This window comes from Argentina silus, assembly GCF_951799395.1.
Source record: "Argentina silus genome assembly, chromosome: X".
NCBI lineage: Eukaryota > Metazoa > Chordata > Actinopteri > Argentiniformes > Argentinidae > Argentina > Argentina silus.
The window spans coordinates 588,563-616,241 of record NC_139653.1 but is presented as its reverse complement, the minus strand read 5'-3'; the positions used below and the strand labels follow the sequence as shown (position 1 = coordinate 616,241).

Sequence of the window (27,679 nt, the reverse complement as noted above, 5' to 3'; positions counted from 1 at the left end):
AAGATAGGTTATTGTGTTCTTTCATTTCTTTTTGTTTATTTCTGGTTCTTGCTACCATTCTGATTCTCCTCTTCCTGTAAACCCTTGTTATTGGCTTATAACAAGCAGTTACAATCGAGTTACTCACAAAAGTGTTCCAAATGTCTGTAATCAGGGAGAATTTGAACATCTTTCTGTGTCTTTCTCTACACAGAAGGAGATAACAGGATGCTAATTGAAAACAAGGTCCAAATTTCGACATATGGTGTCTCTTCATAGGCTGATCATGCAAATAAGTGTTATTGATTTTCTGTTTATGTGTACGGCCCATTATCTTGTCTATGAACTATTGACATGGGTAAACCATTCCTAATTGTCAGGTCAGTTTTGATTCACCATGATGAGGGTAAAAGCTACGGTGAGCTTTTTGGGAGCAGGTGTTAATCGCACCTCAGGATGTGACTTGGAGATGTTGGCTATCAAAAAATACTGTGGTAGTCATGAAAATGCTTCCAGAGTTGTTTCTATGTGTAAATTATAACAATGCTATAATGTTAAAAACAGACATTAAGGAAAAGTCAGGGAAGGAAGAGGGCATGGGTTGTTTTATTATAGTGTCACTTCACTCTAATGGGCGTCTGCTTGGGATGACTAGTGCTAAAGGAGCAGGGGGTAAATTCAGAAATCTGCCACCTCTCTAATAATAATATAAACCCCCAAAATGGACTTCCAGTGTCGGACATTAGCTGTGTTTCTGCATGCGCACATGATTTGAAGAGGGAGCCTCCTTTAAGTTGCATTGTAGCCTGATGTAAGCCACTATATTGCATTGAAAATTAGTCCGGACAATTATTTGATAAGAGATGTTTTGCCAGAGCTAGATACGTGTGTACACTATGTTGCTATACAATATCTACACTAAACTCTAAATCAGGGCACATGCTTAACATACTACACCACACTCTGGTAGTTCACTCAGTCCATCTGATGGATTGCAGAGGGAAGCTGATGTGCATAACCAATGATGGGGTGAGGAACCTGTCACATACACACCTACAGGAGGACAAAGCTGGTAAAAGAAGTAATATTTCCTTCTCACCACCGTGAGCCTGACCAACCATGACCCCTCACGCTCATATAGAGAAGACAGACCCAAGAGGATAACATTCACTGCTGCTACCTAGAAATGTACACAGACAGATATAACAATAGCAACATAGGCTAGCGATGCTGACTGGTAGAGGGATTATACTGTGGAATCCAAGTATTCTTAACGGAATGCCAAATACACCAGCATCTGCTCTATCTCATCTGCTCTGTGTTGTTCTGAGGCCAATAACTGCTCAGAGATAGAGGTTGCCGTGTATAAAAATGTGGGTCAGAAAAGGTCTGGCCCTCTGGGTGTTCAGGATGAGATAAAATGAAATGGAATGTCTGAGTGAGGAACCCTCTCACTCACTGTTATTTCACAATGCAGCTAATTAGGACTTGCTTCTCCACAAACAGTGGTGATGTGCATATGGCCACAACCACTAAGGTTTTCTGGTTTGTTTTTGACTCTATTCTTCAGAACATATCAACTTGTAGCAGTAAGACACACACGCACGCACGCACGCACGCACGCACGCACGCACGCACGCATGCACGCACGCACGCACGCACGCACGCACGCACACACACACACACACACACACACACAAAAGTACTGAGAACATAATCTTGATTGTTTGTGAGCACCAATGGGCAGTTTGAGGGACTGTTGGTGGATATTTGGAATAACTCAACTTTCTATTCTTACTAGCTCAATAGTTCATAGACATGATCAAATCCCCAATTTCTAAATATATTAATATGATTCACCATTAACTTTCCATGCAAACAGTAAAATAACAGGAAAACTTCATAAGCTTCCATTTCATGTTATTTCAATTAAATTATTTAAAATATTGACTGTGCATAATATTTAATCCACACTTCAATGGAACCCCAAAATAACTTAATTAGAACAGTAATCAAAGGCAGTGAGGTGAGGCGAGGATTTTTACTCTCGCACTGCAGATGAGCAGTTAATTCAGAGAGGAAAGTGCTAATGAGAAGAACGTAAATCTAAGGCTGATAAAAAACTAGTGCAGTGTGTGCACCCAGCCACCAACCCACATGCATACTGTACAACAGGCTCCACAGTTTATCAGCTCTGTGCACTGTTTAACGGGAGCAATGTGGTTTTAAGCAAAAAAAAAAAGTTCTTTGACTCATCTAAATGAGATCTTGATGGGCTATCATGAGACTTTTTGTTACCACCACCATCATCATCATCATATACAGTTCCTCCAAATTGGAAAAGGCAACATTTAAAGGCTCTTGATTACCTGCATATGAACACACAGCACATCCTCATTACTCACCATAGTCGCTGTCATAGAAGACAATGAATTTCTGCCAGAGCAGCTCCGTGACCAGGGTCAGCATGACGTCGTTGAGACGTACGGGCGGGCGGGCCGCCAGGGTGTAGCTCTCCCCGTCTGGGCTGGGGTTGAGGTGGCAGGCGGTGCGTGGCGTCCCGTCCCCGTTCCTCTGGATGAACAGGTGGGGGATGTGCATGGCATCTGTCAGTGACTGCAGGGCGCTGGCAGCGGCGCAGCCTGTTGATGTCACCAGAGCCAGGATGCCCTGGTTCATCAGCTCACAGGCTGTGGAGGAGGAAGGAGAGAGGGAAGAGGAGAGGAAGAGTACAGGCCAGTCATTTATAAAGTTTCTGCACACAATAGTAGTTACCAGCTTTAGTGTGTGTGTTACGGCCGCAGCCGATACCCGCCCGTATGTCTCTTAGTATGCTGTCAAGCAGGCTGCGCGCTACAAATTCCAAGGCTCCGCCCACTCCGTCGACATCGCCAGCGCGGATCCGGATTGGATGCATCGCAACCAGCGCGCCTATCGGGTCCCAGCGCGGGCCGGATAAAAAGCCGGGCCAGCTTGTCAGTCGGCGGGCTGTGTATGTTTGACCAGTACCCGTGAGACTTGTGTAGAACACTTGACTTTGTAGAGACTCATTAGAAAGATAGACTTTGTAGAAACTTGTTAGTATTGTGTATTGTGATACTGTGTATAGCATAATCGTTTATTAGTTTATGGTTACCGAAAATTGGGCCAAGTATAGTTTTGTTGCACTGATTTTGCACCACACTCTGTAGATTCCTTTGTTTAGACTCTCCAGGAGTAGAGGTGGCTGTTCTGCACTGTATTTAAGTTTTGTCCACTGCTTTAGGCCAGTGAGGTTTTGTTTTCGCTTTGGTTTTGATTAGATGATAAAGGTTTAGGTTTTGCTCCCTGTTTATGAGCTTGCTTTTGGTTATATTTGTTTAGTTGAGTTGAACAGCCCCTGTAGGTCCTTTTTTCTATTGTTGTAGCCACTAAATCTGTATTACCCTTGTTGCCCTTAAGACAATTTAAGTTCCTTGTTAATAAAATAACTATAATTTACCAATTCCACCTGGTTATATGTTGCTTCCCTTTCCCCTAGCGAGCCGGGTTGTAACATAAGTGGGGGCTCGTCCGGGATATTTATCTGTTAAAGGATTAATTCCCGTAGCCAAACAAAAAGTTATTGACAACTGGGAGGTTGGATTGTTTTTAGAATAATACAATAGGGTATTGTGTGAGCTTATAGTACCCGTTGAACATGGCACTGTTCAACGTTAACACATTCCTGGCTAATCCCACTCTTGGGCAGATTGATAGCTGCCGTAAAGATGATTTAGCACAGATAGCACATCACTACGGTCTAGTTTATTCCAAGCGGATAATTAAGAAAGCCGAGCTTAAGGCTTTAGTAATACACGAATTGGTGGAGAGAGAAGTCATTGTATTGTCTCAGTCAGAGTCCGCTGTGCTCTATGGTAGTGCACTGGGTGAAGTGGCAGGTGATCCTCAAGGTGCTCAGGCAAGTGCGGAAGTGGAGGGTGAGACAGATGAGCGGGTGAAAACTCCGTTTACGCTGCCTCGCTACGATCCCTCGCCTTTTACTAGCACTGGGTCCAAAGACGGGGCTCGGCTAAAAGTCCGTCTTGCCCGCCTCCACATAGAAGCCCAGGAGAAAGCACAAAGCAGGCAAGCACAGTTACAGCTGGAAATTAAAAAGCTGGAGATCGAGGCTGACACCGCTGTGAGAATTCGACAGCTGGAACTCGACTCCCAGAGAGCGGCGCAGGCACTGCAGGCGTCCGCTGCGGCAGACGGTATGTCTCCTCCTTCCACCACTTCACCGCATAAAACTTTTGAAATTAGCAAGCACATTGCACTAGTGCCAACGTTTAAGGAAACGGAGGTGGACTCCTATTTTGGTGCGTTTGAGCGCATTGCTTCAGCGCTGCAGTGGCCGGCTGAAGTGTGGGCATTATTATTACAATGCAAAATGCATGGCAAAGCCCAAGAAGCAGTTGCTTCCCTCCCTATAGCGGATAGTCTAAATTATGATAATGTAAAAGCCGCGATTTTACGCGCTTACGAATTGGTCCCTGAAGCCTATCGACAGAAGTTTCGAAATCTAAAGAAAGCCCCAAACCAGACTTATGGTGAGTTCGCAAGGGAAAAGGGAACAATGTTTGATAAGTGGATCACAACCTGCAAGGCCAATGATTATACTTCATTGCGGGAGTTGATTTTGTTGGAAGAATTCAAGAAGAGTTTGCCCGATCGCCTTGTTGTCTATCTAAATGAACAGAAAGTAAGTTCACTCTCCTCTGCTGCTGTACTGGCCGACGAGTATGTGCTAACTCACAGGACTGTGTTTCCGTCAGTCTCTGTTGAGAAGCCTCGTCATGCTCCGGCGGTGCACACTCATTCGTTTAAGTCACAAAATCCTAAGAAAGAGGAAAGAGAGTGTTTTTATTGTCACAAACCTGGTCACATAATTGCAAACTGTTTGACTCTTAGACAGAAAGAGCAACAGCCTTCTCAGAGGGGCCCGTATCCGAAAAGTGTCGGATTAATTAAAAGTGAACCGCGTTTTGACACCGAGACTAGTGTTGCGGAAGTTGAGGCATGTTTTGAACCATTCACATTCGAGGGGTTAGTATCACTGACAGGCGAGACTGGTGATCAGCGCCTGGTGCGTATTTTACGAGACACGGGTTGCTCGCAGTCGGTAATGGTCGCCGATGCGTTACCCTTCACAGAGCAGTCTGCATGCGGGTATGGAGCTGTGTTGCGTGGCCTTGAAATGGGTTACGTCCCTCGGCCAGTACACCGCATACACATACGATCAAAACTGATCACAGGTTTCTTTCCTGTTGCTGTTTGTCCTGCGTTGCCAGTTAGAGGTATTGCCTTTTTAATGGGTAACGACATAGCTGGGGGTAAAGTGACTCCTACACTGGAAGTGTTGGATTTCCCTCAGTGCCCGGAGTTACGAAAAATGGGACAGTCTCAAACGGAGTTGTTCCCTGCGTGCGCAGTCACTCGCTCACAGTCAGTCAGAGATAAGGATAGGGATGAGGATATTTCTCTCTTTGACAGTGTGCTTGCGCAGACCTTTTCAGGAGAGGGTGGAACGGAGGTCGCAACCGCATCCTCTAATGAAGGTGCCGCAGATCAAGTGCGCCCGACCGGCCCAGAGACGCCGTCTTCTGATACCCTGTCACTTCCAGTGACCCGCGAACGCCTGTGCGCTGCTCAGAGAACTGATCCGACGCTGGCTAAGTGTTTCTCCAATGTGGTGAGTGCTGACACCGTAAAAGAGAAGGTAGCCTACTTACTCCATAACGAGGTTCTGGTGCGTAAGTGGTCGCCTCCCTTAGCGAACAATTCTGATTGGAGTACTGTCTATCAGGTAGTTGTTCCGTCTGTGTATCGTTCCCATGTTTTGTCGGTAGCTCATGAGAGCCAGTGGTCAGGACATTTAGGGATAACCAAAACTTATCAGCTCATCCTTAGGCACTTCTTTTGGCCAGGGTTAAAGGCTGATGTAGCTAACCATTGTCGCTTTTGTCATGTATGCCAGCTGGCAGGGAAACCAAATCAAACCATTCCTCCGGCCCCATTGCATCCTATACCTGCAATAGGAGAGCCGTTCGAACGGGTAATAGTTGATTGTGTTGGTCCCTTGCCCAGAACAAAGAGTGGAAACCAGTATTTACTTACCATTATGTGCGCTGCCACTCGTTTTCCCGAAGCTGTCCCGGTGCGTAACATCACCGCCAGTTCGGTAGTGAAGGCGCTAAATAAATTCTTTTCCACATTCGGCCTGCCCCGTGTGATCCAAACGGATCAGGGCACAAATTTTAAGTCAAAGCTTTTTAAGCAGGCTTTCAAAATGTTAGGTGTACGGCATACATTTTCTAGTGCATACCATCCTGAGTCTCAGGGTGCGTTAGAACGGTGGCATCAAACCTTAAAGGCTATGCTCCGAACATACTGCCTAGAAACTGAGAAAAGTTGGGACGAGGGAGTTCCATTTATGCTATTTGCAGCCCGTGAAGCCGTCCAGGAATCTTTAGGATTCAGCCCCGTAGAGCTTGTCTTTGGCCACACGCCCCGTGGTCCACTGAAATCGTTACAAGACACATTTTTAGCGTCCGAATCTTCCGCCGAGCGGAATGTGTTGGACTTTGTTAGTCAATTTCGTGAGCGCTTGCATAAGGCCCATGCCATTGCAAGAGAAGCTCTTGCCAGTTCACAAACGGCGATGAAGCGTCGTTACGACCGCTCCGCCGTCCCCAGACAATTTCAGGTCGGTGACAATGTTTTAGCAGATGCCCTGTCTAGAATATAGATGTGTGTTATTCTGTGTACAATAAACATATATGTATTTGTTATAAAGTTGTATCTTAAGGGGGAGGGTGTTACGGCCGCAGCCGATACCCGCCCGTATGTCTCTTAGTATGCTGTCAAGCAGGCTGCGCGCTACAAATTCCACTACTGGACGGCACGGGGGCTTTGGCCATGCATGTATAAGGCTATAGCAACCGGCAGGAAGCTACAAAAGGAAGAATGATTTGCTAGGAGGTAGGTAGAAGAGGGGAGGAAGAAGATGAGGTTGAGGACAGAAGGATAAAGGAGGGAGAAGAGTAAGTATATAGGAGGATACGAAACAAGAGGATGAAAAGATGGAAGGATGAGCAGTGGGAAGAGGGGAGGTTAGGGGTAAGGTGTGTAAGAGGAGTTGAAGAGGGAGATGAAGCAAAAAGGAAATGTGGCAAAAGTAGTCAGTAGATGACTGGTTAGGAGTAGGAGAGAGAGGTAGAAAAGGTGTCCTTCTAAAGTGATGCAGCATTCTTTCTTCACAATGTAAAGAAAACTGGTTAAGTGAGCCATGTACTAGATTATCATTCTCATCATTCTCTTCCAAATGTATTGTCAATCAAAATATACCACTGTCTTATCATCATGTAATGCAATACATACTGTATCTCTCTCTCTCTCACATACATGCATGCACGCACACACACACACGCGCGCACACACACACACACACACACACACACACACACACACACACACACACACATCCTCGCTTAATCTGTGTCATCCAAATTAAAGAAATACATGTTTGTAATATTTTGGCTTCTGTCCAACCACTTCTTGCTCTCTGTGTTTATGTTTGGCTAAAATTGCTGCTGGGACAAATTACCAAAAGCTCACTCAAAGATTCATGTGAAGTCTTCAAACATCAATGACTCATAATTTACTTTGAAAAGCTGTCCATTATAAGTGGTGGTAAATATTGTATGGTAAATATTGGTGGTAAATATCACATGTCTCTTTTAGTAAGCTTGTGGTAAGTGAAAGCTATGAAGAAGGCCTACAGGGTTTGTTTTGTAGGTTGTAAGTGAAAATATACTGTAATTAAATATACAGCAAATATTCACAATGATAAATATGTAAGTATATAGGTGCTTTGAAATGTCTGCCTCTCTTAGAAGATGATGTCACAGACAAGGAATTTGCAAAATACGTTAAATATAGTAATCCCAATTTCACACACTGTCAGGCACACAAACAAAAACAGAAACTCAGAAGATACCTTGAATGCACCAGCAGTCTTATTAAATAACAAGGAGCACTGCTTTACCACCAGTCTCTGGTCACTGAGTAGTAGAGTGGACTGGGTGAAAAAAGTTATGTAAAAATGTAACCTAGTTGATGTGGTTAAACCCCCTGCTCAAGTTGAAATACCCCAACCCTATTTGTGCTATTTCTGAATTCCAATGCAAAGACATCTGAAATGATGAGTGTTACAGTAAACATCTATGTTTAACATACACAGATCTATGTGGTTTTACACCCTGTATGACTATAATCCTCTATGCCTCTTTTTGTATTTTATTTAAGCATAAACTTGTAAAGACACACACAGGCCGGGCCTGGCTCCACTCAGTTTGAATTTTGTGCACCTCAGTTTTGTGCCTCAAAAATGTAGATAAATCTGAATGTCTTTGGATAAGCAATTTTGTCTGCTCCATAAAGGGTTAACTGTCTCAAGATCTGCATGTTTTCCTCCCGCCTGCAAAAACAACACTAATTTGATTGGTTTAGGCTGGACCATCTGAAGCCTTGATATGAGCCAGCCACTGACTGAATGAAAGCCAGGTGCCTGGGTTGAAGGTATTGTCAGGTCACCACCAGCATAGTTTAAGTACATTTTGGTTGTTTTTCTTTTGCTCAAATAGTTGTGCCCCCTCAGACATGTTATGTTTCAATTTACTTTCCCTGACACTGGGCCTGACACAGGAGCATAATGACATGAAATCCAATGCAATATTATTGCGCTGCACCAAGCACATCTGCAATGTTGATCACTTACTGACTCCTTGCACAGGACTATAAACTGACTGTAAATTAGGTGCACTGGGGCAAGTAAAGAGTGTGACAAGGGGGTGAGTAGAGAGCGGGAGGAGAGAGAGAGAGTGAGAGGAGAGGGAGAGCAAACAGAGGTAGAAAGGGGGTGAGGAAAAGTGAGAGGTGAGAGACAGAGAGAAAGGGACATACTGCTAACTCAGTGTTTATATTTCGTGCAATGCATGCAAGTTGGATTGTAAATACTGTACACTAGAGCAGGGCGGAACGGTAGGGGCGTCGCAAGCAGCTCAAGCTAAATCTTTAGAGGGGTTGAGACTTGCAGGCAACTTGTCGTCCCCAGTGTTGACTTCCAATGCCCCAGAATCTCAATTGAGAGATGACATTCTGAGTTCCAAGATTATGAAATGCTAGTCCAGTTGTACCATTACTCACGGGTATAACTCTAGTGTATAGCAGCCTATTGTACAGCTAATTGAGTCAAGTGCAGCTCATATTACCCTGAAATATCCTGGATACTGAATGTGCTTCTGGGGGTTCCAAAATCATTCAGTATCACTGTACTCAGGTGGACATATTGTGGGTAACCAGCCGCCAACCCCCCTCATTCTACAAGCTAATGATGCATGCAGTGTGTATCCTTTATTAAACATCAGGCGATAGATAGGAAACCACACAGTCAAACCACACTGCCATATTTCTATACCCCTCCTATCTCAGTATTAGGAAGAGATGATGATGATGCTGAAATGGATAGTTCAGGCCCATTATACCGCTAGACAACCCTCTGACAGGTAATTGGCAAGGATGATAATGACGGAGTAATGACTCCTAAATGCTCTGCCTAAAGTGGACCGAGGCCATTACTCATCTCTGGGCTGTATATGTGACACGTAATGTCAGTTGGACTAGTGTCCTCACCCTCAAAGGAGGGTTTCTTAACTAGGCACACTGTAATCAAATACTATATTTAGAAAAATTGGTATAGACACATACAGTACTTAAGGTGTGGCGTGTGTCTCATTTGGCCATTATATTTATTTAGCTATGAAACTTTAATTTATCAAGGATAGTATCTGAGTACAACGTGTAGGTAGCATAGCCACATAATGTAAACGTCTTTATTTTTTCTTTATAAATAGGAGATGACACTGATTTAATAAAATATTTGGCTTCCAAACCAAATAATGAATTTGTGGTGAATTGTGGGAATTTTTTATTTAAAATCTCATTGCATCTCAAGAATAAGACATGATTACCGCCACAATGCTGTCATGCATTTATTGTCATTTAAATGAAACCAAATTTCTTCTGTTCCTCTAGCTGAAATCTCTTCTGTTCCTAAGCTCTTAATTGAGAACATTAGAGAGGCATCTGCCAAGCAGATTAAGGCCATTTCAAAATGTGTTTTGGATGTAGACGGTTCCTGCAGATGTTAGTGTCCCTGTCACATCAAAGCACTATTTGATGTAGAGATAGACGGATCGAAAGATTATCATAATATATTCATGGGGGACCTAAATTACACAACTATCTGGCCATTACAATGACAGGGATATCATCGATATGCACAGTACATTGGTCAATGTAATACAGTGGAACAGAACAAACCACTGTGCCATGGCTGTGGTGCAAATTGTATAAATTGGGCTGTCTGAGCGATTTCATGCTGAAAATGAGATGATCTCATTTGGCATCTGTCTCCCTCAGAACAGAACACAGGAATTCAAAGGGGGAGGCCATGCTATTGCTAAGATAACCTCACCACAGCAGTGCTGTTGACATGGTATTGTGGGGTCCAATTTGCATGTGCAAAAAAGTGCCAAAACGTGAGCAACTTCTGGCCATTTTAAGTGTAATATATCTAATAGACATAATCCAATTGGAGTTTTGAATACTGCAACTAGCATTTCCATGATATGCAATACATTTTCAGACTGTTTATTAAAACTGGTTGAGTAATAAACGTTTTATCAAAAACATTGTTAAAGACCAGGTACAATACAAATCATGGGTATACTGAGTTAAATATTATAACTATTTGCACAAGAACATTTGGGCCCAATGTGTCTACAGAATGGGTATAGTCACTCTGACAGAATGCTGTCACTACAAAGAACATTATGTACTTGCAATTAACAGAACACTTTAGGGAGAATGTACAGTATTATGGCTTATATCTGTATGTGGATTTGTTTTGTATTTCCTCTTTTGTTTGCTCAAATCTGGAGGGCAGCCTACCTACAGTGCCCTCCATAAGTATTGTAAAGAGGAAGCATTTTGTCTTCTTTTAGCTCTATACTCCAACAGTTTGGATTTGAAATCATCATTCCCTGGTTTGGAAAGCCTGGGGAAATTTGAAGTAGAAGTTTGTTCGCGAGGGGTGGAGACCTGTAACGTGCTTGCCACACTCCCAACCAGTCAATAAGCAGCTCAAAACGGAACAGCCACTAATTCAACAACCAAATTATAATTCCAGGAAAAATAAAACCACTTCAGCAATGTCCATTTTCATCAATATAGCTTGCTAGCAATGTTAGCTAAGTTGATTGGCTAACACTGATTCATTTGCTCTTTTCAAGAGTAATGAAAAAGGGGAGGGGGTTGTTGTTCTCGAAACATCACTTCTGCTCAAAGCCAATCAAAATGTGAACTTTCGCAGTCGCTTGCACCCAGCGTTCCATCTGAGCGAGATCAGCTAATAAAAAATTCTGCAGACTTCCAAAGGAGGCGTGAGAAAAACATGATTTGGAGGTACAGCTACACAAGAATGTATCTCAGAGACCTGCGTTGGAATAGTGTTCATTGTCTTTTAAATACTTTAGGTACTTTAGGTGCATTTCATTTCGCTAGGCAAACCAAAGGAATCATTCTAAATGCGTAAAGCCTGACCACCTGGTGGGCCAAGCAAGCTACAGTATATTGAGTGCATTTTAATGAAAACTATTTCTAATTCGATCCTTGTCCTTATTTACCCTTATTTACCCTTATTGTCCTTATTTATTGTCCTTATTTACCCTTATTTATCCTTGTCCTTATTTACCCTATTTTATTTGGCGAGGGTAGCACACATTGCATCGCCTGGTGTGTTCCTGCAAAGCCACAATACCGGCACTATACCATCAGAAGTCATGCATTACCACTAGGGTGTGAAAGTGATAAATCATGCATTGGTGCTCATTTACAAGACATTTACAAGACGTGTGATAAATGTTGTCAGGGGGTGTACATGACCGTCACAGCAAAGGACCCATGAAGTGTCACGAGGCTGTCCAACCAGCAGAGGGCGACAGAGCGCACCTCCAGGGGGACCGAGAGGAAGTAATTAGGAGATGCCCTTATTTGGTCCTTCCTGCCCTCGGGACTCACCTGCCACCCATGACAGTAGTGATTGTGTTTCGTGTTTATGTTTCTCACCTGTGTTCCACTCATTAGACCTTATTAGTTATAGTATATTAAGACCTCTGTTAGCAGTGCCTCCTTGTCAAGTAATGAACGTTTATGCCTAAGACTGTCTTGCTGCCCTTTTGTAAAGATACCTAAGTTTTTCGAGTAAAAGCCTTGGACCTCCCTACTGCCTCTGACTCTGCATTTTGGGGTTTTACCTGGTTACCATCAGCCTTGGCTCAGGTGTATAGAGTGGTCTACTCTCAATCCCCCGTGACCGCATTACTTGACCAACAACATGAACCCCGCGGAGTCACCAGCACCCTCCTCAGAGGCTGAGCAAATCCGATCGGCACTGACGAACCAAGGAGCGCGGCTGGGTGCGCACCACGACCAGCTCCGGCACCTCACCGACTCGGTGGGAATACTCCTTGACTCTGTGCGCCGCCTGGAGAGTTGATTGTCAGGACCCTCACCAGCCCCAATGCCGACTGCTCCGCCAGAGCCACACCGAAACCCCCAGACACCAGGCCCTGAACCCAGGATCCCGGCCCCTCAGCGCTATGATGGTCGCTCGGGTGGGTGCAAGCCATTTTTGACCCAGTGCTCACTGATTTTTAAACTCCAGCCCTATTCCTTTTCCACAGAAGCCTCCAAGGTCGCCTATATCATCACCTTGCTGTCTGATCGGGCCCTACACTGGGCCACAGCACTAGTGGAGAAGGATTCCCCGACCTGCGACAGTCTGGATGTGTTCACCCATACACTCCGTCAAGTCTTCGACCATCCCGTAAGTGGGCGTGAGGCCGCCAGACGACTCCTAGACCTACGTCAGGGATCACAGATGGTGGTCGACTACGCCATTCGGTTCAGGACCCTAGCTGAGGAGACTGGATGGGGAGAAGAGGCCATGGTCTCAACCTTTTACCGTGGACTAGCAGAAGACATCAAAGATGAGCTGTCTACTCGAGACTGGGGCGATGGCCTGGAGGCACTTATCACCCTTGCCATCCGGATTGACAACCGCCGACTGGAACGCCTAAGAGAGCGAGGTGGCAAGAGCCTGGCATCCAGTGGCCTGCATCCCCCAACCCTGTCACCCGCTGTTTCTCAGCCACCGCCGCCCCCAATGCCCAGGGCTGCAGGGAAAAGTCAGACCGCCTCAGGGAGCTGGGAAACCCTGAGGAGCGGAGCCATACTCCCGTCCAGGTCAGTGTCTGGCCTACATTTGCAGGCGACACTTGGATGGAGGGATCCTCAGACCGGGCAAGCACAGGTTAACGCCCTTGTTGATTCTGGAGCGGCAGAGAACTTTTTAGACTTGTCATGGGCCTTAAAATTATAATTACCCGTTGAGTTAAACCCTTCGCCACGAATGGTGCAGGCCGTTGATGGGAAACCGATTGGCACTGGCAAACTAACCTACCGTACTAAGCCTGTCCAGCTATGTATTGAGGACCATTATGAGACCATCCAATTTCAGTTACTCGACTCACCAATGGATCCTGTGATTCTGGGCAATCCCTGGTTGTGTAAGCATGAACCTCAGTTCTCTTGGTCCACAGGCTCTTTAACGCTCTGGGGTCCTAACTGTGCCCTCTCCTGCCTCAGAGCTCAGAAAGTATTTTACGCCCAAATAGAGGAATTCCCTGTGCCCGATCAGCTCCAGAGTAGCGGGGACTCCAGACCCCGGTTAGAGATACCGGGATTGCCAGAGCAATACAGAGACCTGTCTATGGTTTTCAGCAAGGCCAAAGCCTCAGTGCTTCCCCCACATCGACCCTATGACTGTGCCATCGACCTGCTGCCTGGTACTATGCCACCTAGGGGCAGACTATTCCCTCTCTCCCCCTGAGAAACTGGCCATGGAGGAGTACATCAGGGATGCACTAAAGACTGGTTTTATCAGGCCGTCGAGATCTCCTGCAGCGGCAGGTTTCTTTTTCGTAGGTAAGAAGGACGGTGGGCTCCGTCCTTGCATAGACTACAGGGGCCTTAACAAAATCACCATCAAGGATCGATATCCTCTCCCCTTAATGTCGTCCGCCTTTGAGCAGCTGCGCAACGCCACCACCTTCACCAAGCTGGACCTGCGTAGCGCCTACAATCTGGTGCGTATGAGGGAAGGGGATGAGTGGAAGACTGCATTCATCACCCCCAGTGGCCACTACGAATACCTGGTGATGCCCTTTGGGTTGGCCAACAGTCCAGCGGTGTTTCAGGCGTTCATAAATGACGCCCTGCGAGACATGCTAAACCAATTTGTGTTTGTTTATTTGGACGACATTTTAATCTTTTCTCGTTCCCAGAGTCTCCATGTCCAACACGTCCGAGAGGTCCTGAAGAGACTGGACGAGAACAGCTTGTTTGTAAAATGGGAGAAATGTGAGTTCCACGTCACTCAGGTCTCCTTCCTGGGGTTGGTCATATCACAGGAGGGTGTTCACATGGACCCCACCAAGGTGCAGGCCGTTTTGGACTGGGCTCAACCAGCGACCCTTAAGCAGGTACAACGTTTTTTAGGCTTTGCTAACTTTTATCGCCATTTCATTAGGAACTTCAGTTCGGTGGCGGCGCCACTCACTGCCCTTACCAAGGGTTCCCCAGCAAAGATCAAATGGACAACAGAGGCACAGATGGCGTTCAACACCCTAAAGACACACTTCGTGACTGCCCCCATTCTGCGTCATCCAGACCCGCTCCAGCCGTTTGTGGTGAAAGTGGATGCCTCTGATGTCGGAGTAGGAGCCATCCTTTCACAGAGGTCAGTGGAAGACGGTAGAATTCACCCGTGTGCCTTCTTCTCACGCCGCTTGACCTCATCCGAAAGGAACTATGCGGTAGGAGACAAGGAACTCTTGGCCGTCAAGTTGGCACTGGAGGAATGGCGCCACTGGTTGGAGGGGGCGGAACACCCCTTCCAGGTCTGGACAGACCACAAAAACCTATCCTACATCCAAGAGGCCAAACGACTGAACGGCAAGCTAGGTGGGCACTATTCTTTAGCCGTTTTAACTTTGTGCTTTCTTACAGACCCGGGTCGAAGAACGCAAAAGCAGATGCCCTCTCCCGCTAGTTTGACCTCTCTGAAAGGGATCGCACTCCAGAGCCCATCCTCCCAGCCTCCTGCATCGTGGCGCCAGTACAGTTTGCCATTGAGGACACGGTCCGCCGGGCCCTCGAGTCCGAGACTTGCCCCCCTGAGGCCCCTGAAGGCTGTCTCTTCGTACCCAGCTCAACGAGGTCACGGATCTTACAATGGGGCCATTCCACACTACTGACAGGCCATGCAGGCATGCAGCGCACCTTTGAATTCATTCGACGGATATTCTGGTGGCCCAAGATGCGAGGGGATGTCAAGACCTTTGTGGACGCGTGCTCAGTCTGCGCTCAGCACAAGTCCAGCCACCAACGACCTGCAGGTCTTCTACTGCCGTTGCCCATTCCAAGGCGACCATGGTCCCACGTCTCAATGGATTTTATAACAGGCCTGCCAACCTCCAGGGGTAATACGGTAATTCTCGTGGTGGTAGACCGGTTCTCCAAGGCAGCACATTTCATAGCGCTCCCTAAGCTGCCATCTGCTAGCGAGACCGCCGATCTCGTCCTCCAGCATGTGGTGAAGATCCATGGCGTTCCTGCGGATATCGTCTCCGACCGGGGACCCCAGTTCGCGTCTCGTTTTTGGAAGGCCTTTTGGTCCCTCTTTGATGCCTCAGTCAGCCTCTCTTCGGGATTTCACCCCCAATCCAATGGCCAAACCGAGCGGGTGAATCAGGACCTGGAGAAGTATTTAAGATGTTTTGTGTCCTCCAACCCAGACAGATGGAGCCAGTTTCTGATGTGGGCAGAGCTGTCGTACAACACCCTCCAGTGGTCATCTACGGGTATGTCCCCATTCGAGTGCCAATTTGGCTTTAAACCTCCTCTGTTCCCCAACCAGCAGGACTCCGTGGCAGTTCCATCTGCTGAGGCATTCGTGTCCCGCTGCAGGAAGGTCTGGAAACGGGCTCGCAGGACCTTAAGCCAGTCTACATCGCACCACCAGAGGCAGGCCAACCGACAGGAGACCGGTCCCACAATTGAGACCGGATCAACGAGTATGGTTGTCCACCAAGGACCTCCCATTGAGAGTGGAGTCTCGGAAGCTGGCTCCACGTTACATCGGACCGTTCCGCATCATTCGGAGAGTGAATCCGGTTGCTTACCAGCTGGAGCTCCCGAGATCCATGAAGGTGAACCCAGTTTTTCATGTCTCCTTGCTGAAGCCAGTGATTACCTCTCCTCTGTCCCCCCCCTCCCCCACCCCGTCTCATAGGTGGAGGTATGGCTTATTCCGTCAAGCGGCTGCTAGACTCAAGACGTGTTGGACGGGGACTACAATACCTGGTAGACTGGGAAGGCTATGGCCCGGAAGAGAGGAGTTGGGTCCCTTCATGACACGTCCTGCACCGAGGCCTTGTCCAAGACTTTCATCGAAGTCGACCAGGTCGCCCTGGGCCGCCGGGAGTCGGCTGTAGAGGAGGGGGTCCTGTCACGAGGCTGTCCAACCAGCAGAGGGCGACAGAGCGCACCTCCAGGGGGACCGAGAGGAAGTAATTAGGAGATGCCCTTATTTGGTCCTTCCTGCCCTCGGGACTCACCTGCCACCCATGACAGTAGTGATTGTGTTTCGTGTTTATGTTTCTCACCTGTGTTCCACTCATTAGACCTTATTAGTTATAGTATATTAAGACCTCTGTTAGCAGTGCCTCCTTGTCAAGTAATGAAAGTTTATGCCTAAGACTGTCTTGCTGCCTTTTGTAAAGATACCTAAGTTTTTCGAGTAAACGCCTTGGACCTCCCTACTGCCTCTGACTCTGCATTTTGGAGTTTTACCTGGTTACCATCAGCCTTGGCTCAGGTGTATAGAGCCACTGGTGGTCTACTCTCAATCCCCCGTGACATGAAGAGGTCTCCACACTGCCTGCAGCTGCTTTATACTGTCTCAGAGGCTGTGTGATTGGCCAATTAGCCACACTAGGCCAACATAAAGAAGCTTGTAACTCTAATAGACAATGCAGAAGAGGAGGAGGAGATGGAGATGTACAGTATATCTCTTATACCAGGCTGGCGATTTGTAATATACTCAAAGGTCCTAGTAGATTTCTAAAGATGTACACTGAATTCATTGAGAATCTTATTATGGTATGAATTCCCTGTGGAATGTTTTAAACCACCAGAAAATACAGTATGGTGATTATCCTCCATGCTTCTCAGCATGAGAGCCTATTTCTATTAAAAACTACATGCACAGTACAGTTACTACAGTATGAGGTAGAAAACTGCTTGGATAGAAATCCTTGTGGATCAAAATGTACATTAACCACTAATGGGAATATCTATTTTTCTCTGCTAGAGTCAGATCAACTGCATTGATCCAAAGCCAGTTTCATTCAACTCAGCAAAAAAGGAACAAGCGGTGCATCTGCAGTACATATTTACGGAGCCCCTAACAGGTCAGGTAGAGAGAAAAAATGTACAACCTAATCTGTGCGCACGGTTTAGGAATCCGTGTCCATGGTTTGCCATTCTGGAATACACATAGATGGGGACAGCCGCAGCAGGCAACAACAGCATGTGCGGTCTTTGTATTTGCCCAGTGTGGTTATCTTGGCTAGCACATTCATGTTTGTGTTAGTAATGCCGGTGACTGATTAATAGGACCATGAATATGTTTCAATTAATGCAGATAGCCGCATGCGCGGCATCGGTAGTGGGCCACCGCAGGTGCTTTGATGTCATTGTTCTCCCTGACAGAAAGAATAGCTATATATAATAGGACTATATAATATATAACACACACCGCAGCCACATGAAAGGATGAACTAGACACAACTGTAGCCTTTAGTAATATATTGGATTTTTAAACCGTGTCCACGGATTAGGTTGTCAAAAAAATATATAATGTTAAGGGTTAAGTATATATAACTTTCTAAGTATATATAACTTTGTTAGGAGCATTCGCGACGTACAGAAAAAATAACCGTTTTGAGGAGAAGATGTATTTCGCTAATGGTTCCCTCTGCATGCGTATATACACAAATGCCTATAAACAAAACTAATATGGGAAGCTTTGAGCTATGGGCTCCCTGTGGTGGCATGTATAGAGCTTATATGAGCTGGCGAGTGTTCACTCAGCGATGTGATGACCATATGCCTATAGGACATTGGACATAGGCCCAAATGACCATGAGCCAGTAGGGAAAGAGTGAAACAGTTTACCTACAGCACTCCCACTCATCACTCATATGGAACAGCAGAGAGAGAGAGAGAGAGAGAGAGACCGAGAGCTATGGGCTGTTCAGCGACCTGTTAATTAGACTGCAAAGGGGAATGGTAATTAAGGGACTAATGTGCTGCTCATGTACTGTATTGTACCACTACCGCTCTGCGGTGACCAGTCGTGAGTGTTCCTTGTGTTCTTGTGTCATTTGTTTTTGTTTTAAAAGGTTGTTTCTAAGTTTCCATGTGAGTCCGATCCTGTCCCCTTTATGTCCTAAGGTCGTTGTTTAGTTAATTCAGAAATTGATATTTTTTACATTTTTTTTTTTTATTTGATTTTTTTTACTATCTTTCAACGATTATTGTGAACTTGGCCTGGAGTTACCAGTGTCCCCAAACATTCAAATCATTCACGCGTGAGTTTCTCCTGGGATTACAATGGAATTGCCAGGCTGTGGATGATACCATACACTCTTTGTTGGATCAAAACCTTAATAAGGGAATATTTATTGGGACAGATAACAACTTTGTTAAGTTGTGTTATGTCAGGAAACGAGAAAAGAAAGGCGGCATGCGTCAACGCTTCAGGAAGCAACAGCTAAAGAATCGCATTCCTCTGCCTTCTATAATCCTGGCAAATGTTCAATCTATAAAAAAATAAATATAGGGATATGTACATTATGAACAGTATAGACAGATTATGAACAGTATAGACAGATATGTACAGAAGAGCAGTGGTATGGAGTAAGAGCAGTTTGTACAAGTGTGAATACTGTAAGAGTAGTGCAATTGTCCGGGGGGGGGGTGCCGGGGTTGGTAGGTTGTCAGAGTTCGAGTTCAGTAGGGTGACAGCCGCAGGGAAGAAGCTACCTCTGAACCTGCTGGTTCGGGTGCGGAGAGACCTGTAGCGCCTCCCGGAGGGGAGTGGGGTGAACATGGTTGGGGTGAGAAATGTCCTTGACGATGCTGCGTGCCTTACGCAAGCATCGTTTGCCCTGGACAGCCTCAATGGAGGGGAGTGAGGAACCGGTGATGCGTTGGGCAGTTTTCACCACCCTCTGCAGTGCTTTCCGGTCAGATGCCGAGCAGTTGCCATACCATACTGTGACACAGTTGGTGAGGATGCTCTCGATGGTGCAGCAGTAGAAGTTCATCAGGATCTGAGGAGACAGGTGGACCTTCTTTAGTCTCCTCAGGAAGAAGAGACGCTGGTGAGCCTTCTTGATCAGGGTAGAGGTGTTGAGGGTCCAGGAGAGATCCTCAGAGATGTGGACACCCAGGAACTTGAAGTTGGTGACTCGCTCCACCTCAGTCCCGTTGATGAGGATGGGGGTGTGTGTGCCAGCTTTTGACTTCCTGAAGTCCACAATGAGCTCTTTGGTCTTCCTGGTGTTGAGAGCCAGGTTGTTGTCGTTGCATCACACGTTGCACCACACTGTTAGGTGCTGGACCTCCTCCCTGTAGGCCTGTGTTGCTGATGAGACCAATCACCGTTGTGTCGTCTGCAAACTTAACAATGGTGTTTGAGCCATGTACAGGTGTGCAGTCGTAGGTGAAGAGGGAGTAAAGGAGAGGGCTCAGCACACAGCCTTGTGGAACGCCGGTGTTCAGGGTGAGGGTTGAGGAGGTGTGGTTGTGTAGCCTAACAGACTGCGGCCTGTTGGTTAGGAAGTCCAGAATCCAGTTGCAGAGGGAGGAGTTGATGCCCAGTTGACTGAGTTTGGAGATCAGTTTGAAGGGGATGATGGTGTTGAATGCTGAACTGAAGTCAATGAACAGCATTCTCACATAAGAGTTGGTATTGTCGAGGTGGGACAGGGCGGAGTGAAGTGCTGTTGAGATGGCATCCTCTGTACTCCTGTTCTGCCGGTAAGCGAATTGGAAGGGGTCCAGTGTGGGTGGTAGACAGGTCTTGAGTTGAGCTAAGACCAGCCTCTCGAAGCACTTCATGATGATGGGCGTGAGTGCCACTGGGCGGAAGTCATTTAATGAAAAGGGGGGTATACTTGTACATACTTGTACATCTGCATCAGCCGCAGATGGTGCAGTAATGTGAAGGCTGTGCCTTCCCGACAGAGCTGTTGTCTGTGTCGTTAAGGCCATTTTACCTCCCGAGGGAGTTTCCCCAATTATTTCTTACCGTTGTTTACATTCACCCCAAGGCTGACGCTAAATCTGCTGCTGACACCATTTTTATAGTGACACAGAAATTGCAATTCATCTTTCCTGATGCTCCAAATATTATATTAGGATATTTTAATCATTGCAATCTCAAGAAATCTTTCAACAGTTTTTATCAATATGTCACCTGCCCAACACGTCACAACATAACTCTAGATCTATGTTATGGCTCCATTAAGGGGGCGTATAAGTCTAAGGCGGGACCTGCATTGGGTTCTTACGATCACAATTCTGTGCACCTTCTGCCTGTGTATAGATCTGTGCTGAGGAAGGAGAAAACTATTAAAAGGCAGGTCAAGGTCTGGACTGAGGTCAGTTCTCTTGATCGAATGTTTCGATTGCACCGACTGGTAAGTGTTTCAGGAGGACTCCTCTGATATTGATGAACTTACGGACCTTGTGTGCAGCTACATCTCCTTTTACAAAGACTGTGATTCCTACCAAAGAAGTTAGGATTTTTCCTAACAACAAACCATGGATTTCCAAAAACATTAAGGGTCTGATATGTAAAAGGAAAAATGCTTTAAATGAAGGTGATGTCAATACAGAGAGGGAATCTAAAAAGGAGGTGAGGGCTGAAATAAAAAATGCTAAAATGAGGTACAAGGATAAGATTGAGGCAGAGCTAAGCAGTAACAACTTAAAGAGAGCTGGAACGGAATGAAAACTATGACAGGAACACAGGTTAAGGGCAACATGGGCGTCGCTCTAAATGGTTTTAATTCAGATAAACCTGGCTGATGAATTAAATGTTTTTTACCTAAGATTTGATACTCATGATTTTACTGCACAGATGAATGAGATAAGAGAAAACCACAGAGAAGACCACAGCTTCTCCACAATTTGATATTGATGTGAAGAGAGTGGCAAACCTCTTCAGGCATACTAAGACTAAGAGCTCAGGACCTGACAACATCTGTGGGCAGGTACTGAAAACCAGCTCTTTAGCATCTTTCAGTATATTTTCACACAATCGCTTATGCTGCAGAAGGTCCCCAAGCTTTGGAAACATTCCATTATTGTCCCAGTAGCCAAGAGTAAAACCCCTAAAGAGTTAAATGTAAAAATAATAAACTTTAGGCCAGTAGCTTTGACTTCTTTAGTTATGAAGTAATTTGAGGAACTTAAGAAGAATGAGTTTTTAATGCAGGTCGAGGAACGGATAGATCCATTACAATTTGTGTACAGGCCTGGTAGAGGTGTGGAGGATTCTGTTGTTAATTAAACTTGGTATGGTATGGCACTATTAAACTTTCTGTACCAGCTTTTGGAGGGTCCCAAGACTCATGCCAGACTCTTATTTATTGATTTCTCTTCGGCATTCAATACCATCCAGCCATTCAGAGAGGCTCATCTGTCATTTTAAACTCGATCTTAACCTGATTGGTTGGATAATGTTTTTTTTAACTGATAGGTCACAGTGTGTGAGAGTTAACAGTGCACTCTCCAACCAGCTCTACTAATCCACCGATTCCCCACAAGGTTGCTGTCTCTCCCCCCTTCTTTACATCATGTACACTAATGAGTGTCGCAGCAGCTATGAGAACAGACACATCTTAAAGTTTGCTGATGATTTCGTTATTGTTAGCCTCCTTGAAGGAGAGAAACAGGATCATGGATGACTTTGTGGCTTGGTGTGATGAGTCTTTCCTCCATCTTAATGTGTTAAAAATGAAAGACATGTACATTTATTTAAGAAAGTCACCACCAAGCCCACTGCCAACTGTTATTAAAGGTGTTGACATTGACCTAGTGGATAGCTATACATATCTGGGTATTGTTCTTGATAACAAACTGTGTTTCGAATCCCATGTTGACGCTACCTCTAAAAAGGTCCAGCAAAGACTTTTTTAAAAGAAAAATTAACTCTTTTAACGTTTCTACTGATATTATGAATCTCTTTTACAGAAGTTTAATTGAATCTGAACATTTTGTATTACTGCTTGGTTTGGTAACCTAAATCTGTCCAAAGGAACAGACTTGGAGGTCTTGTTAAGGTGGCCAGTAGGATGTCAGGGGGGAGTCAGGCCAGGCTTTTGGACATTTACAACAGGCAGGTCCTTAGGAGGGCTAATGCTATATTGGTCTGCCAGGACCATCCACTCCAGAGGGAGTTTGAGCCTTTGCCCTCAGGCCGTCGTTTCAGGGCACCTGTTTGGAGGACTAAAATATTTCATGTTTCCTTCATCCCAAGTGCTATTGATATGCTTAATGGCAGATAGCTCTTTGGCTGTATTCCTTGTACTACCCCTGCACATTTTGCACACTTGTACTTTTTGTACTTGGTATGAATTTCTATCTCTGAACTAGCTCTGTGATTTATTGTGTTGATGTTGTCGTGATGTTGTCCTTTTTGTTTTCTGTCTGTGTGAACTCTGGCTGCAAAACTAATTTCTCCTAGGGGATAATAAAGAAACCTTGAACCACATCTGATTTCTATCACATGCATCTAGAGAATCATGGCCTTAACTCCAAGAAACAGAGATTGAGAGAGAGAATGTGTGTGTGCGTGCGTGCGTGCGTGCGTGCGTGCGTGCGTGTTTCTGTGTGTGAGTAAATAGAGAGAAAGTGGGGGAGGGGGACAATAGAATAGCAACCCATGCATACTGTATGTGTTGGACATTGTGTTGCAATATGGACTTTGGGAAAGACAAGCAATTCACATAAGTTTCGACATAGCTAATCAGCTATCCCACAACTGTGGGATCAGCAAGTCTCTTGTGATGTTATATGCATATACAGATATGAAATCCCACGGTTGATATTGATATTAGACCCAGCTTTTACATTTACATTTTAGACATTTAGCAGAGGCCTTTATCCAAAGCGACTTACGACTTACTAAGTACATTAGTCTAAGTACGTGAATCATCTATACATCAGTCATCATAAGAAAAACAAATCTATGCTAGGACCAGGGGCCATTGGCAGTCACAATGCTAGAAGAAGGAAGAATTACTCTTTTTTATTTTTATTTAATTTTATATATTTACAGTAGAGAAACTGTACAGGGGGTAGTGGGGATGAAGAAGTCTTTAGGAGCGGCAGTCAAGATGTAGCCTGAAGATATGGGTATTCAGTCTACGGCGGAAGATAGTAACTTTGCAGTCCTGACAGCAGTGGGAAGCTCGTTCCACCAGCAGGGTGCCAGGACAGTGAAAAGCCATGACCAAATAGTGCAACCGCTGCATCCACATAGAGGTGCCGGTGCTAGGCGGCCTGCCGAGGTGGAAGAGCAGAGTGATCGGGCAGGGGTTTGGGGGCTGATCATTGCTTGCAAGTAGGGAGGGGCTGTTCTCTTTGACGCCCGGTAGGCGAGCACCAGGGTCTTGAATATGATGCGAGCTGCTACAGGGAGCCAGTGAAGGGTGCGAAGGAAGGGGGGTGACATGGGAGAATTTGGGGAGATTGAACACCAGACGGTCAGCAGCATTCTGGATAAGCTGCAGAGGTCTGATAGTGGAGGCAGGGAGCCCGGCCAAGAGTGCGTTGCAATAGTCAAGGCGGGAGATCACAAGTGTCTGGACCAAGAGTTGTGCTGCTTCTCTCGTGAGGAATGGACGTATCCTTCTGATATTGTAGGGGAAGAATCTACAGGAGCGTGAAGTCGCTGTGATGTTCGCAGCACAGGATAAGTGGTCGTCAAGGATCACCCCAAGATTCTTGGCTGTCTGGGAGGAGGTCACAGTCTCTACTGTGAAGGAGAAGTCTTGGAGCTGAACTGAGTACAGTAATGATGCCTTCAGTTGGCAGATGCTTGCACCTACAGTAAACCTTACAGTATACACATATCTGCACCACGGGATAACATATAGCCATGAAATCTGCACTTGATGCCTATTAGGATACTTTTGTTTATGAGCTGACAAATGATGATGTATGTTTAACACTATTCTGTGTGTAGACACTCTAAACCAAACACAAATTTAAAAAATACATCAAACAAGGATGCTGAGGGATCTGAAAGTAGCAGATAAAGGCATTGTGTTGCTTAGGTTATTGTGTTGGTTCAGAAGGGGGGGTGGGGGTAGAGAACAGAGGTAGAGGGAGAAAAGGGGCGAGAGAGAGGAAAAGGAAGAGGGGAGGGAGAGATAGACAGAGAGAAAAGGACAGATAGCAAGACAGAGATGAGTATGGGTATGGGTCTCCAAATACTGGAGAGGAGAGAGAGGGGGAGAGAGAGAGAGAGAGAGGAGAGAAAGAAAGAGAAAATGCATTGAGATTCGACAGACAGAGACAGGGCAACAATGGCTGTAGCAGATGGTAGGTCCACTGGGTGACTCACAATGCAACAATAGAACAATAAGAGCACCAGGCAGCTGTGACCTGTGCTGACTAAAAAGCACAACACTGTCAAACATTGTAGCAAGCTAAGCAACACACGTCTCCTCTACAAAACACTGTGTTCACCATCTCATGATGTTTTTTTTTAAGGTCAGTAGTGCCTCAGTAGCCAGCTCTGTTATTTGTTTGAAAGGTTCATTTCCTCAGTTTTTTGGATCAATTAAGGCTACAAAATAATTAATATTCATAAAAATAAAAAAGAAACTCTGTTAAGTTAGATACTTTGAGTTGTCACATCTGAATCAAGCTGATCCTCATTGGGCTCAATGAGCTAGTTGTGTCAAGGTAGGCTCCTGCCATGATGGGGTGAAGGTGTCAGATCTCAAATAGGAGAGGGTTTGTCAAAACGCAAACTAACAATGTCAGGTCCAAAAAAGCAATGATTTTCAAATAAATATTTAATTATTCAACTAAATCTGTTCTTTCCGTTTGTTAGCGCTACAAGCAAACAGTAAACAATACCAATGTTATGTAGTCTTATGTTAGGCTGTGCTATTGGTCCCACAAACACTACCTTTGGAAGCCCTACATTGTTGTCTAATTACATGTCAGTGTGAGTGATTGTGATTGATAGTTCAGTTCATGAATTCAGCTCCATTTACAATATTTGGCTAGAGCATCAGTTAAACAAGTATCTTAATAGCGGGCTTTGGCAATGTAAAACATAGTCCTAGTTGTCACCTTGTAAGCAAAACATAAATAATCGTTGCCACTTTGTATTGGGTACATCCCCTGACAAGTTTGACCATCGGTTGTCTCCAGGAAGGCTAAAGGCTGCACACTTACTTTGTCGCGACCCTTAAAAGTATTTATTTGCAATGCAATGGCTTCCTTCTGCTGCTACCAAAAGGAGTAGGTTGACACTACATTGCAACAACGTGGCTGTGTTTGCTGAGTAACTTATTGATAGCAATAACAGCAGCTGACAAACAGTGATAACACCAAAGTGTTAACTTGGAGAACCACTAAACCATGAGGGGAAAATTAAAACATTATGTAATTTTGCTTACATTTGTAGCTTTATCCCAGCTGAGCAGAGTACAGTAAAGATGCCCTCTTCAATTATTGTTGTAACCTGAGACAGGAGGTCACTGCTAGCATCAACAACCATCTGTGGTTCATGCAGTTGACAGGCAGCAGTTTAACATATTAATTAGCCTAAGAAACATATTAGTTAGCCTACAGCTGCTACTGTGGATTTAACAGTCCATTCAGCCCCATGGATTTGTATTGAACATTTTCCTATTGACATAACTTGGGACGGTGAAATTGCAAAAGATGGATTTTAATGAAAACTGCCACACATTCAATCTTCTAGTCATACGGCTGCAAACAAGTTGTATGTTGTAAACAGAGTCGTAGGCCTATGCGTTTTGTTATTTGACCACAAAAAAATGCTATTAAAAAATGCTAAATTTTCACACAATCTGTTTTAATGAAAACAACTGAATGGATCTTTATGAATCAGATCTTCACAATATTGCCTATATTTAATCTGTCACCACTCAAGTAGATAGGTTTGAGAAATTATTAAAGGCAAAACTGATTTTTTCAATGGAATGTCCAAGCAACTAAAAATATCCTGTGTCTTGATCGTTAGTTTTGAATGCAATATAAGCTTCTTCTACTAAAAGCGTGCAGATTTGTTGTTTGTATCACTAGTGCTAAAATCAAAATCTACAGTAATAAGCACGACTATGTATACCGCGTGACATATCTACCACATTTACCAACAACAAACATCTTGCATGTAGAAAAAAGGGAGAAAAAATAACTCTGAGACTAAATGAAACAAAAAATTATCCACAGTATGTGGGATGTGAAAGCCAAGGCTTGTGATTTTAAGCAGAAATACTGCAGCAGAGGACTGGAGACAGCATCCTCATGGGTTAATATTGCTCACCTCAGAGGTGACACTCCAAGTAGATGTTATCAACATGATAATATAGCAGGTTTGCCCAGCTTAATACCCAAATCTCGTGATACATTATAATAAATGAGCTTACTCCATAAACTGCATCATATTTCCATTGGATTCTCTGTCTATTCACATGTAGCTCAGTCCCCATGAACAGATGGCATGTGCTATACAGTACGCCTCCCTTGCCACACTTGTAAAATGGCACGATGTGACATTATGGGTATATCCGGTTCAAGCCGAAAATTCCCATACATTTTTTCCAATCTGGATTTTTCCAAAAAGCTAATATAAGCGTTGTGTTACACATTGGCGTACAGTCTACTAATGTTTTCATTTCAGATTATCGAGCTGTTGGTTCTGGTAACTGTTTCTCAAACCCTAACCCTAATTTAGAGAATAGGGATAGCCAACTCAAAGACTGATCAAACACAACTTAATCTGACAAAAAAACGGACAAGAAACTGTAAACCTATATGTTACACTTATTTGAAATAATAACTGGGAGAAAGAAGGAACTACATTCTGACGGCACACTTCGGAGCTCTTCATCCATCTCCTTGTGATACCTAGAGATACACATATTTGGACAATGTGTACGTACATATAAAGGTAATTTCTAGATAACATCTCTACATGACCTTTCTGAAACAACACTGGTTGGTCAGTAGGTCTGAGTTTTAAAGTTGGCCGCCGGTGTGACAATGTCGCACCGGACCACGACGGCACTAGTGAATTTTATTTCAGGTCATTCACCTCAGCAAAACAACCACCAGGAGACATTGTTGAGCTTAATAGATATGCTTACAGTGT

General features: G+C 44.9%; 1 protein-coding gene across 1 annotated transcript in view; it reads right to left on the bottom strand.

Moving 5' to 3' along the window:
• grid1a (glutamate receptor, ionotropic, delta 1a) overlaps window positions 1–27,679 on the bottom strand; it is a gene marked incomplete at both ends in the record, with an annotated part of 336,048 nt that overhangs the window by 117,929 nt on the left and 190,440 nt on the right. The window contains one exon of the mRNA XM_083695162.1: window positions 2,385–2,669. Within this exon, the coding sequence (XP_083551288.1) occupies window positions 2,385–2,669 (285 nt within the window). The remainder of the gene's footprint in view (window positions 1–2,384; window positions 2,670–27,679) is intronic.